The sequence below is a fragment of the Rutidosis leptorrhynchoides genome, chromosome 6 (genome assembly GCF_046630445.1).
Source record: "Rutidosis leptorrhynchoides isolate AG116_Rl617_1_P2 chromosome 6, CSIRO_AGI_Rlap_v1, whole genome shotgun sequence".
NCBI classification, from domain to species: domain Eukaryota; kingdom Viridiplantae; phylum Streptophyta; class Magnoliopsida; order Asterales; family Asteraceae; genus Rutidosis; species Rutidosis leptorrhynchoides.
The window spans coordinates 408,423,738-408,438,497 of NC_092338.1; the positions used below are offsets into that span (position 1 = coordinate 408,423,738).

At 34.4% G+C, this 14,760-nt stretch overlaps 1 protein-coding gene across 1 annotated transcript; it reads left to right on the forward strand.

Moving 5' to 3' along the window:
• Window positions 1-1,491: 1,491 nt before the first annotated feature.
• On the forward strand, window positions 1,492-3,967 carry LOC139855088 (primary amine oxidase 1-like). The gene is made up of 4 exons (XM_071844340.1): window positions 1,492-2,619; window positions 2,983-3,096; window positions 3,190-3,722; window positions 3,808-3,967. The coding sequence occupies exons 1-4, from the start codon at window positions 1,492-1,494 to the stop codon at window positions 3,965-3,967; spliced, it is 1,935 nt and encodes a 644-aa protein (XP_071700441.1).
• The last annotated feature ends 10,793 nt before the right edge of the window (window positions 3,968-14,760 follow it).

Genomic DNA, 14,760 nt, shown 5'->3' on the forward strand with positions numbered 1-14,760 from the left:
TTCGCATTCTCTAGCTTATTTGGTTAGTCTCTTGCATCTTAGTTTACCTACATCTCATGACGTATTTTATCCTTAATGATACATCTCTTGAGGTCTCGAGTGGAGTTGGATGTCTTAGTTGTAGGTTTCTCAGTTAGCAGACTTCTATAAGGTTTGGGTTACCGCTATTTTTCGTTGTCTTTGGGATTGAGTGTTTGTGCCGAGTTGTTAGGTGGGTTGGTCTTTAGCTTCCTGGGGATTTTGAGTTGGGTCAGTCTTTAGCGGATTGTCATAGATAGGTTCACGCCATCAAGTGGAAGTCGACGTTTAGTATTTAGTCGATTCCCTCGGATTGTGTTCCTAGTTGTTGTGGGTATAGTAATTATCAAATGTTTTATCAGTTTCGTTTTAGTGTTAGCTTAGTGTACTAAAAGTTAACTTCAAATAGATTTGTCAAAAAAAAAACAGATCTTGTCAAAAAAAAAAAAAAAAAACCTTGTTAGTTTGTCTACGAAATTCTAAGTGGAAGTGGAAAACTGAAAATTGACCCATTTGAACTCATTAGGTGGATTTGGTTCTTAAATACAAGTAAACTAAATCTTATAATTTAGGGACGGAGGTAGTATAACATTACAATTTTAACTTGGAGATATAAACTTATAAATTAGGTCATTTTCAAGTTTGAAGATTTTGAACAACTTTGGAACAGATATTTGATTGCTCCCATGTAAACTAAACTTTTTGTTAGTACGACAATAAAAAATATTTATATATCAAAAGATAAGAAGAAAAAAGTAATACATAAATTGTTCGTTTTTGTCTAAGAAACAGAAGGTGAGAAACCAAGTGCACTCACCATTTTTGGATCAAACACACTCATGATATATCAGTTGGCACCTTAATTCCATTATTTATTTTTATAATACGGAGTAACAATTAAGAATTAAGTATGATGGTTGTTAATTTTTAACAAAATGTTTGATCAACTACCTATCTAACTGGTCATGTAAGTTACTCCTAATATACAAAGCATAACACATGGATCCAATTTAACTCATCATTAAGTATCACACGTGCCCTCCTGTTATAAATATAGTTTATTATAATAGAACCCTTCATTTATATATTAATAAAAATCAATGGGTTAACATAAATACTCCCAAATCAAACCCATAAACCTCATGTATCTTTTACAACTCAGTTTGCATGTTTCAAGTCGAGGAATATTAACTTTTTTGTTATGTTATAGCAACTGAATGTTACTTTCTGTAAAAAGTTCAAAAGTCAGTTAAACTGTTCTTTGTTGGCAGTTAGAAGCTATCATTACACCCATTGTTTGTTTCTGCTTCAACACTAAGCTAGATTGCTTGAAAGTTAAAGTAAGCAGAGAAAGCAAAAACAACTCAACATCAACTCATTTTTACTCACATAACAAGCAAACATCATCAAATATGCAATTATAAACACTAACACTGCACAGATTTGTTCACTAACAGTCTAACAGACAGATTGATGGTTAATCTCATTATCATTGTAGTAATTACATTGCAGTTTTTATTCATTAGTAGTCAACATCACCCTTTGGATCCACTTAATCCGAACGAAATATCCAAGATTCAACATATCATCACAACTTCTCACTTTGGTTCTCTTCCCAATCTCACCTTTCATTTTGTCGATCTCGATGAACCCGAAAAATCCGACGTGCTCAAATGGTTATCGTCTCACAAACAAAACCAATCTTTCCCTTATCGTCGAGCAAAGATAGTGGTTCGTGGAGGTGGTCAAACACATGAAATCATAGTTGACTTGACCAATAATTCCATCACATTGGAACATGTTTATCGAGGTGATGGTTACCCTCCGTATACATTCAACGAGCTACTTCGAGCAGCAAGATTGCCTTTTAACAATTCGCGATTCAAATACTTAGTTTCGAAAAGAGGCTTAAACGTGTCCATGATCACATGTTTTCCGTTCACTATTGGATGGTTCGGTGAATCTATCACTAGACGAGCGGTTAGATTATCGTGCTTTTATCGTGAAGGAACCACTAATGTTTTTTCAAGGCCTATTGAAGGTTTAATCATTCTTGTAGACATCGAGTCAATGCAAATTCGTCAAATTTTAAACAGAGGAAACCCGCCTGTACCTGGATCCGCGGGTACCAATTTCCAATTCTCGGGTGCAAACCCGAGACCCGACCCATGTAACAGAAATAACAGATCGTTCACCATAACGGGCCATGTTATCGAGTGGAAGAATTGGAGATTTCATTTGGGATTTAACGCTCGAGCTGGAGTAATCATATCAACAGCTTCGATATTCGATATTGGGATGAAAAAGTGGCGTAGGGTGTTGTATAGAGGGCACGTATCGGAAACGTTTGTTCCGTATATGGATCCGACTAGTGAATGGTACTATAGGACTTTTTTCGATGTAGGTGAATTTGGGTTTGGTAGATCTGCTGTAACACTTGTGCCTTTGATAGATTGTCCAAGCAGCGCAGCTTATATCGACGGGTATATGGCGGGCCCAGATGGCCTACCACAAATGGTACCAAGGGCCATTTGTGTTTTCGAGCGGTATGCTGGGGATATCGCTTGGAGACATACTGAAGTTGGTATTCCGGGGAAAGTGGTAAAGTCCCCAAATTTTATTTTTCAGTTCTTTGGTCATTTAAGGTGACAAAATGGGCGGGTCAGGCACGTTGGGTAACATGTCCTAGTCCGTTCAACAGGGTATTTTTGAACATATCCGGTTACAAATTTTTATACAACATTTTATATGTATTATAGATGATTGATGTGTCTATAACTATTTAACAAAGTTCATTATATGAATTATCACTCATGTGACCCATTTACTATCAAGCTATATACAAAAGATACAAGGGTAACCCGTCAAACAAGATATGACCCATATTGACCTATTCATAAGCAATTGGGTCAAAACTGTGACTTCTACTTTAGTCAGTTTACTAACATGAAGTCGTCTATGTAGATAACAAGTGGAGAGACAGAAGTTAATCTGGTAGTCAGAATGGTAGCCACAGTAGGAAACTATGATTATATTCTTGATTGGGAATTCAAACAAAGTGGTTCTATAAAAGTTGGGGTGAGAATTCAATCTTTAAATTGTAACAAATATTGGTTTTGTTAAAGGTTTTTGTATCCGATTAATATGGATAAAACCGTCTTTTACTTGCAGGTAGGACTTACAGGCGTTCTGGAAACGAAGGCTACAACGTACACAAATACAGACGAGATCAACGAAGAAGTCTACGGACCACTAATAGCTAGTAACAGAATAGGGAACAATCATGATCACTTTATAACGTACCACCTCGATCTTGATATAGACGGTGAAGAAAACTCTTTCGTCAAAGCAAAATTAAAAGTAAAAGAAGCTAAACCGTCTCAAAGGAAGAGTTATTGGACAGTCGTTAAAGAGACTGTCGAAACTGAAGATGATGCAAGGTTGAGACTTGGGGTTGATGTGTCAGAACTGTTATTGGTCAACCCAAATAAGAAGACCAAATTGGGTAATGAAGTTGGTTATCGGTTGATGACGGGGCAGCCAGCTGTTTCTCTACTGTTGGACGATGATTACCCACAGATGCGTGCTTCGTACACGAAGTACCAAGTGTGGGTGACTGCGTATAACAGGTCTGAGAGATGGGCTGCGGGTTTTTATGCGGATATGAGTACAGGAAAATATGGTTTGGCCACTTGGAGTAACAGGTTAATTGTTCGATTATTATTTTATTCTGTGCAGACTTTAGGTAAGCTTGAGTTTGTTAAACAATTGTATTTTGGGTGGTTGCAGGAATAGGTCAATTATGAACAAAGATATAGTTTTGTGGTACACTTTGGGCTTTCATCACAACCCCAGCCAGGAAGACTTTCCGGTAATGGCGACACTCGCTGATGGATTCGAGCTACGGCCTGTAAACTTTTTTGAAAGAAATCCATTAATAAAAAACTAAAAAAGACGAAAAAGTCTAGTCAGTTTTCTAAGGTGTAACAATGAGGAAGTTGTCCTAATGCAACATGGAGATTTAACTAATTGTTAAGTTTTTGAATATTAAATTATTTGACTTGAATTATTATTATTCTTATTATGGTTGTAAAACAACTGTCAATTATGAATTATAGAAACTAATAGATATGAATACTGTTGAAGAAGTGTAAGGCCTACAATTCATTGTGTTTTTCTGTCGTACTCAGTTTCGGGTTTGATTAATCACCAGTCTTTCAGAAAAACCTAATTTGCAGGGGGCAAATGTGTCAATAAAATGAGCAATTATAGGAATTTATGATAAAGGAACAAACTTCAGCATCAAACAGCAATGGAAGTTTTGTTTGATCGAACTGAAGAAACAAATTTCGAATAACCATAACCTATAATTCATTTCTGACAAACTGCCTATGTAAACTAACGATATACGTATTGTAATTTTAAAAAAATGGAAGTAGCAGTACACTGAGGTGCTGTTTGTTTTTTAAGATGTTTTATGTCTGTAGTCTGCGACCACATCTGCCAAAGAAGATGTGGTCCTGACATCTGCAAATTGAAAATAAAAAACTGTTTGTTTTTTTGTCTGCAAAATTAATACGATTTTGATATAAGATAATTAAAAATGACTTATTTTAATCCATAGCCAAGTAATATCTTAAAATATTAAGAAAATATAAATATAAAATGTATAATAAAAAAATTGAAATCAGAAGAATCCAACAACTTTACTGTAATTCACAATCAGTGTGTATATATAACTAGGATATAATTTACATCGTGTAATTCGCCAAGTAATTCACAACATCATACATAGTTTTTATCTGTGTAATTCATCACGGCATACATACATCGTAATTGTACACTATAATTCACAACAAAACTTTTCATCAAAATTAACATATGAACACATAATCAAAATACACGGGTTTGAGATATGAAAACAACAAACCCAAGTATCAAATTTTCATGGAGTATGCTCGAATTTAAAGTTCCCAACATTCCGGTGCATCATTTTTCATGTGTCGGAGCTTACATGAGATAACTAACAAGGGAAGAGTTTGAAGTTGATACATCGGCTGTTGGGTGTTCGGTTATTGAAAAGACAATCGGGTTCAAGAATTGAAGATGCAAGGGGTAGGGAGAATTAGGTGTAAGATGTCTCTCGTTGGTGATTTGAAGAGGTAAAGGTAGATGAGAAGTGGGTTAGGTAAAAATGTCTTCAGGAATGAGAAGCAATATTTTAGGTCTTCTTGTTGGAAGACATATAAAGGTCTTATTATGTCTTATGTCTTCACAAAAACAAACCATCTGAAATCAAAATGTCTGCCCGCCCGCAGACATAAGATCAAATAAGGTCTTCAATAAGAAAAACAAACAACACCTTAATTGAAAGTGTGTGTAATCACGGTAATCATACAGCATATACAAATACAATTGGCAAGCACATCATGAATTTATTAGCATTTAGTAGATATATGTGCAGACTGAATGATAATTGTATACGCTAAAGTGATTATGTCGCTTAAGTGCTTAACAGAGTAAATGAATTAGGGTTTAATTGATTACCTTGTTAGTTGAATGTAAGGGTACGACTCGATCGACAATGTGTATGAGCTAACTGAATGATAATTGTATACGCTAAAAGTGATATACCGATTATTTCATTTTGATAAGTTCTTTATTGATATAAATTTTCCATTAAGTTTTTAACTTTAACTTTAACCGTAAATATCTTTTATTTGTGTTACATAATATTTAATAAAATTTTTATGAATGGACTAGATTTATAATGCGATTTTATATGTATGTAATTTTCATCAGATAATATATAACACAAATAAAAATATTTATAGTTAAATAAACAAAAAAAGACTTTAAAGTCAAATTTGTACACTTATAGTGGGATCAGCGGCGGAATTTAGTGTATCACAAAGGGGATATTCGCGCCACCTGAATTTAACAGAGAAAAAAAATAATTGTTTTTACCAAAAGATAAGGGTTTTTTTGGTGTTTACCCCTGCTGACTTTGAAAAATTTATTATATTTTTACACTCGCTCTATCTGTATTTGGGTTCAAGTCCCTTCACTGAGTGGGATGGAGGGAGTATAAAACTATAGAATCGTCAAACAATACTAAACGCGGCAACCAATGGGATTCTAATCTAGCAGTATCTTATTATATTTAACATTATGATAACGTTATGAGTTTAGTTTCATCCTGGACAAAAATATTACCACTTGAATGCCTTGCTCAATGGTATTTTAAGGTTACGTAACGACGTTCTAAATGACAAATATACAAGCTAGCACTTAAATGAGTACTAGAGTGTGATTTAAATGAGTTTTTGAATTCAATTCTAACTAGAGTCACTTTCATACTTTTTCCCCAAATTTTCTACCTATTAAAGATAAATTATGCTAAGAACAACATGTGTAGTCAACCAATTATACAATATACTAATTTGCGTAATGGGTCCCACACATTTTACCCAACCACCTGCTGCCACGTCACCAACATTACTGTTATACTGTAGCAGCATTACTGTTACACTGTAGCGATTTTTTATTTTGGGGGGGGGGGGGGGAGGTGTTAAACCACCTGCCACCACTACCACTAATCTCACGAGAACTACTCCGGCAACAATAAAGGTCTACAACAGTCATCAACCACAGCGAACCATCACAATCCACCACATTTCAACTAGATCTATTACATAAAAAACCATAACAGATAATACTTACAAAAATGTGTATATATGTACAGCAACACCTCAACCACATAAAAACTGATATGAGTATAAAATTGGCAGACACCACCTGCCATCTTCTTGAATCGTTGGTCTGAACATAATAACAGATCTGAGCGTAGGTATGGTGGTGAGGGAGAGAGGCGGCGGTTTGATCGAAATAAGAAAAGGTAGCGGCGGTTTGCGGTGGTTAAACAGGGTGGCTATAAGAGATGAGGTTTTGGGTGGTAAATAGCAGGAAAAAATTAAGAGAGAAAGAAGTGGGAATTTTGGGATCTAGGGTTTGTGAGAAGACGAAAAAAGGGTCGCTTTTAGTTACTACCATAAGTTAGTATCAGTTGTTTAGTACGGATGTAACGACCCGGCTTTTTCGACTTGCTTTTGTGCTTTGTGCTTTCACGAAACTGCGTATATGTGCGTACTGAGCTAGTTTATGCTCTGGGATCTTATTTAATGATTAATTACTTTCATTAATACCTTACAACGTGCTATTAAGTGTGTAATCACTTAACTTGATCACCGAATGCTTTTACGACCGTTGGTGTCACTTGACGTTTGAAACGAGCTATGTACTTGGTACACGTTTAACTTTGGTCATAATCGGAATATTATGACTACGTAATACTAATTGTTATTTTATAATAACAATTACTTAGATTTTTGGATGCTTAATTACGCTTAGTAATTTACTAGAACACACTAGTTAGTCTTGTTGGACTTTCTACCTTGTTGGACCTTAGCCCACCTACACTAGCTAGTGGACTATTTAATTAGCTCAATTTTAATAAGTTAGTGACCCATAATAATGAAAGACAAATGCCCATTTATTAGAGGGAACATACTAGCATTTTTGTTAAGCATTATCCTTAATGTTGCATGAGATCCTAACATAAGCACCAACTTTAGACAACCATTAACCAAAAAGCAAAAGTTGTCCCTCACTTATTCCCCTCCCTACCTACGGTTTTGATACCCTCCCCACACCCTCATTTCCTATAAATACCAAGCTTAACCCATTCATTTCACACTTGATTTCATTTACAAATTACACACACTTACTCTCTAATTCTCTCTCTAGTCTTTCTCACTCTAAAAAGTGTAAGGTTTAAATTTTCTTTCTCTTCTTCTCCTCTTCTCCTCCACGACATCATCATCATCATTTATTGGATCTAGCTTTTAGCTTTTGATCTTGTTATATCTTGTAGATTCAAACTTGGGTTTGAATCCTTCAAGAACATGAAAGATTCAAGCTTTCTAGCTTGGAATCTTCATTTACTTGTTAGGCAAGCTTGTGATTTCTTTGTTTTGTTATAAAGATCAAAACTTGTGTTTATGATCTTCATGTATCTTAAAGATCCAAGCTTTATGCTTCAAGATCTTCAAGAACACTAAAGATCCAAGCTTTCTAGCTTAGGGTTTCATTATTATGTTAAAGATCTTAGCTTTTTAGCTTATGGTCTCATTACTTTCATCATTTTGTTAAAGATCTTAGCTTTCTAGCTTATGGTCTCATTAATCTTGTAAAGATCCAAGCTTTCTAGCTTTGGGTTTTCTTAATACTTGAGATCTAAGTTATTATTGTAGATCTCACTTACTTGGAACCTTTTTGTGTTTGTTGTGATGATAAAGATCAAGTCTTCATCATCATCATATTATTATTATTATTATTATTATTATTATTATTATTATTATTATTATTATTATTATTATTATTATTATTATTATTAATATTATTATTACTAATATCATTATTATCATAACAAATAAATATTTCTATGAATATATATATTATAAGATATTAATATAACTATGTATGAAAACATTAATACATTGTAGTATATAATATATAAAAATAAATATATTCAAATTAATAATTAATATAACTTAAAATTTAGTTATTCGATTATAAGTATATGTGTTAATATATATACTTGATATAGGTTCGTGAATCCGAGGCCAATCCTGCATTGTTCAGTTGTGTAATGTCGTCATATGTATTTTTACTACAAAATACAGTATTGTGAGTTTCATTTGCTCCCTTTTTAAATGCTTTTGCAATATATATTTTTGGGACTGAGAATGCATGCGCTGCTTTTATAAATGTTTTACGAAATAGACACAAGTAATCGAAACTACATTCTATGGTTGGATTAGCGAATCGAATATCACCCCTTTTAGCTTGTTAGCCTGAGAATTAGGGAACAGACACCCTAATTGACGCGAATCCTAAAGGTAGATCTACGGGCACTAACTCCCCCATACTGAAAAATGGTATGCTTTAGTACTTCGAGTTTATATTATACAGATGGATTTCTGTTTTGGGGATATTCTATATGCATTTTGTTAATGTCGGTTACCAGGTGTTCAATCCATATGAATGATTTTTTTAAACACTTGCGAGTGTATGATTATTGAATAAAGAAAATCTTGTGGTCTATTAAAATAATGGAAATGATTGTTATGATAAACTAATGAACTCACCAACCTTTTGGTTGACACTTGAAAGCATGTTTATTCTCAGGTATTAAAGAAAATTCTCGCTGTGCATTTGCTCATTTTAGAGATATTACTTGGAGTCATTCATGACATATTTCAAAAGACGTTGCATTCGAGTCGTTGAGTTCATCAAGAATATTATTAAGTCAATTATAGTTGGATATATTATGAAATGGTATGCATGCTGTCAACTTTCGATGTAATGAAAGTTTGTCTTTCAAAAGCGAATGCAATGTTTGTAAAATTGTATTATATAGAGGTCAAGTACCTCGCGATGTAACCAAATGTAATGTATTCGTCCTGATGGATTAGGACGGGTCGTTAGAGTTGGTATCAAAGCGGTGGTCTTAGTGAACCAGGTCTTGCATTAGTGTGTCTAACTGATAGTTGTTAAGATGCATTAGTGAGTCTGGACTTCGACCATGTCTGCATGTCAAAAGGTTTTGCTTATCATTTCGTGTCGAAAATTACCTGTTTATCATTCTTAGGGAATCACTTGCTTATCATTCTTAGTCTAGATACATCTTACTGCATTGATTGCATGAATAGTGTATAGACAAATTCATATCTTAGCGTATCTGCTAATCCATATCTTAGCGTATCTGTTACTGTAGACTTTATCTGCCACATTTCCTTAATTCCCTCCGTAATTTACGGGATCTTCTCTACTATAGAAGGGTATTCTATGTAATTAGAATACCATTCAATAGCCGGAAATCATTTTCTATCGAAAAATCCTTTACTCAATCGTACAAAATGGAACTCGTCACTAGTTCAAGTTCTTCGGAACTTGACAGCTATTCCGACATGGATGTTCACCTAAGCTCCGGAAGCAGCGTCACCAGAATGAATCAACCAATCAGTCATCATCAATTCATCTGATGGGTTCGTAGTCGACTTAATCAATGGAGACGCAAAGAAGGCGATCCTTTCCACCAACCGAATTGACCTCTTGGTGAAGAACCTGAAACACTTACCGACGAACCTATCCGAAACACCATATCCACCTTCATTCCCAGGATATCTCGCAATGATTATATGATATCCCAAATTCTAAACCTTATTTATCCACTCGTTCCGACCGACAATCATTTCGGAGTAATAAGTCAACGAGCTTCGCGCCCGAGTTGTAGCCTTGGAAAATATGGTGCAAAACATACCAGCTTCGGCAACATCACCGGCACCAACAGTACCATCAGTAATAGCACCCGTACCATCGACAATCCATGCCTCAACATCTCATTCTGTACCTCGAGTATAATCATCGTTCTACGTATCGTTCTACATCAATTATCTTCGTTCTTCATGGAGATTATGTAATCTCTAATGTTTTAGAGATTATGTATTCTAGTTCTAACGGTAAATCAAATGAGATTAATATTATATTAACTCATTAAATCTATGATTACATCTGAAGAAAATATATATGTAAGTATATTTTCATAAAGATTGTAATTAAAAATTCTTTCGTACAAACTGTCAATGGTAAAAATATTTTAACGGGTAGGTAATACCCGAGAAATATTTAGATTTCACATTAATAAATTACACTGTACATTATTCGAAGCTGATTCAACAGTCATTCACTATCCTACTTACAACCACCGATATACGTATCCGTTCACAGCAGAATAACCATTTTATCCAATTTCATATTTGGATTTTGATTTACCAGAATCCAACAAGTGGCATAATGAAGAAAACATTGGACAAAATAAAATTTGTTAGAAACAAACAAATTAACTATGAGAAATTTTGTTAAGAATCCACGCTAACTGTTCCTAGCTAACTGTTCCTAGCTAACTGATTACATTTTATTTATCGCAATTTAATTATCTTAATTTATATTCTCGCAATTTTATTTATCGTCATTTAATTTCTGTTATTTATTTTACGCACTTTAAATATCGGGACACGTATACAAGGTTTTGACATATCATATCGACGCATCTATATATATTATTTGGAATAACCATAGACACTCTATATGCAGTAATGCTTGAATTAGCTATACAGGGTTGAGGTTAATTCTAAAATAATATATATACTTTGAGTTGTGATCGAGTCTGAGACATGTATACAATGGGTCACGATACGTATTAATTAATTCGCATATTATATATTAAACTACATATGAATTATGGAATTACTAACTGTGGACTACAAACTGTTGACTACCAACATTGGACAATTAAAATAAATTAAAATATTGATTATAACATATGAAACTAAACAATTCTTCAAGTTTGTCACTTGATTTCTGTTGGTCCCTTGATAACAACAGGAGTATTGTAGAAAGGGGGGGGGGATGAATACAATTTCTTTTAAATAACTTAACAGTTAAACACGATTAGTATTCAAACATGAAGATTAAATAGAGTCACAGGTAATTTTCAACGGTTATTCTTTATTGATTGAATCACAAATAATTACAACTATCCTTGGAGGAATGATAGTTGGTTGATACAGATTACCTAGAATATAGCTAAGAGGTAAACTAAAAGCTATTACACGTTTTGACTCTAAATAAATAAACCCACACCACTAGTTGTTACAATAGTGAATACAACAATTTATAGTAGTCCTATTAACAGTGTAATGGTTCTATTGTCTACTGGTACATAGGATGTCTGTACTTGTGGGGACAACTGCATCAGAGAGCATGCTCTCCTCTTTCCTCTTTGGTAGCTATTTGCAGGAACACCCCAATTCAGTTTGGCACAACTATTTGATTAAACAAATAGAATGTTGTATTCCTTAGGTATTGACAAAGTATAACCCATGTCTGCACATGCGTTAAACTTTTGCATTCCCACGTGGTCTTGTAAGGTCACTTGTCAGTCGCCGACACGTGTCCTTTTCTGTTCAACTTTGTTTTTGACTTCTGTTGAATAGTACCATTGATGTAGACCACTCGGGAAACTACTATGCTTATAATGGAGCATAGCTGTCTTGTGTAGTAAGCTGCATTCCAGCTGTGCTGGTTCTTCATTGCTGTGACACTTGATATTCTTGAATTGCTGAGACACATCCTGTGCTGATTGAAGAACACTGTCTGCCTTGTGCTGGTAGACTGAGCAGCAAACTAAACACTCGATACAACAATATATGATGTTTATACATAAACAAACTTGTGATGGCTGCACATAACATTTTAGTGCAAATAAATTACAATTTTGTCATAATTAAATCCTTAATTATTTTGAGGACTCAACAATCTCCCCCTATTTGATGATGACAAAACCTATGACATATAGAGAAAACACTAAAGCTAGCACAGAGGGACCTAATGAAAAATAGGCAGTAAATTTGTCCCTTTTTAAGTTTATTTTAGGATCTTTTGCTGAGTTATCCATATCTTATAATTTGATATGATTTTGAAGATAAACTCATTTCACTTTCATTACAGCAGAGTATATACAGTAATTACAGGAACATCATAATGAAAAATGAAATAAACAAAAGATACAATTTAAGCACTAGAGGGCTATCTATCTTTATCTTTATCTAATTCCTCTTCAGATAGCTCCTCTTGTTTGATTCTTCAGGCTTCAGGAAACAGGATACGTATATCAACAGGATCAAATACAGGAATATGAGGAGGTAGAATGATGCGATCTCTTCTTTGTGGGCCTTCACCAGTAGATTTCTTTCCTTTAGGTTTTTGAGAAAGTACTTCTTCTACGTTTACCACTGGTGCATTCCCAAATTTTGTAGCTTTATTAAAGAGATCTTGGAGTTCTGGCTTCAATGACTTTTTAATACCACTTTCAGCTTTACCAATGAAATACTCCAATATCTCCATCCATTCACTAAATCCTAAAGATCGTAACTCATCATAATTTATCCTTTCTTAAACATTATTCTCCCTGCTGATATTGAAAGCTCTTTTTGAGCCTCTGTGCACCTTGATGATCTTGCTGGGATTTGATCTTCTGTTCATCACATCACCATACTTGCTCCTATAATAATGATCAGATAGTTCTATGGTTCGGGCAGTTTCCATAGGAGCAATAGCAGGTGCTTTCTCAGCAGCTTCTAGTTCATCAAGGGCCTTATCCTGTTCCTTGACAATGACTTTAGCTAATTTGAGGCACTCAGCCTCTAGCTTTCTATCAGCAGCCAATTTGTCTTCTATCTCCTGAAGCCTTACCCTCTCAGCGAGTTCAGCATCAGCAGCCTCCCTTCTTTGCATTTCAGCTTGTAAGCCCAACAGATAATCATCGGCAGTAATTTTCAGGGACTTTGCTGTTTCAATCATCTTTCTACTCTCTTCAGTTCTAAGGGCAGCACGATACTCCCTTAGATCCATACCCAGCTGGTGAGCCTCTTGATATTGAGCTTTCTTCTCATCAGTAGAGAGCCTTTGACCACTGCTGTTTAAGTATACACCAATTTCAATGCCATAAGTCAAGGTAGTGATGTAGAGTGGCTGATCAAGAGGATGATGCAGCAATCTAACTTGGCATATCCTTTCATTAATAGCAGCTTGTCTTTGCTCAAGCAATTCTGGTACAGTGATCTCCAGCCTGTAAGCATCTCTTTCATCTGGATTCATTTTAAATAAGTCTGGCTCACCACGGGCGACTGAATCATCTACCCAAGTTCTGTGTTTACCATGTCATTTTGGGGAAGATGGAGGATACATGATTGATTCACCTATGCCAGATGAACTCACTGGAAACTGATTAATACGATTATCCCGTGTTCTGTTAAAATAAGTGAGGGTCCGGGGAGAGATAGGTGATTGAACAAATAAGTGATCTCCACTACCCCAGACTGTAAAGTCAGCAGGATTAATGATGTGCGTAGAGGTGTATACAAAATAGTTATATATTTGTTATGAAATACTATTAAATATGATACAATTTTACACAAGTTATTTATTTATTTATAGAGTGGATATACCTAAACCTTGCTACAACACTTATAGGCAGTATACCTAATCGTACAGTAGTGTAGTTTTTAGTAAGTCCGGTTCGTTCCACAGGGATCTAGTCAAATTTAACGCTATATTTTTAAAACTATATTTGTATATATATAAATATATATATATAAGTAGTATTATTATAAAAGGGGGTTTTTACCGTTTAATGACCGGTTTGTCGATTTTAAAACTTTAGTCGCAGTTAAAACCTAATGTAAAATAAAAATAACTTAATTTAAAGCGTAAAGTAAATGAAAATAATTAAAGTGCGATAAATTAAAATGCGATAAAATGACAATAAATAAAATTGCGATAATTAAAAAGTACGATAATTAAAAATGCAATTAAATAAAATGACAGTAAATAAAATGTGATGACCCGAAAATTTCTGACCAAATTTAAACTTAATCTTTAACGTTTCCAACACGATAAGCAAAGCCTATGAAGTTGAATCTCAAAATTTTGAACTATTCAATTACCCTTCGATTGTTCTCAACGATTCGCGAACAATTATATGTAAATAGATACATATGCTATAACTTGAAAACGTAACAAAGTGTTATGAAAATGATACTGTGCATTAACCTTATT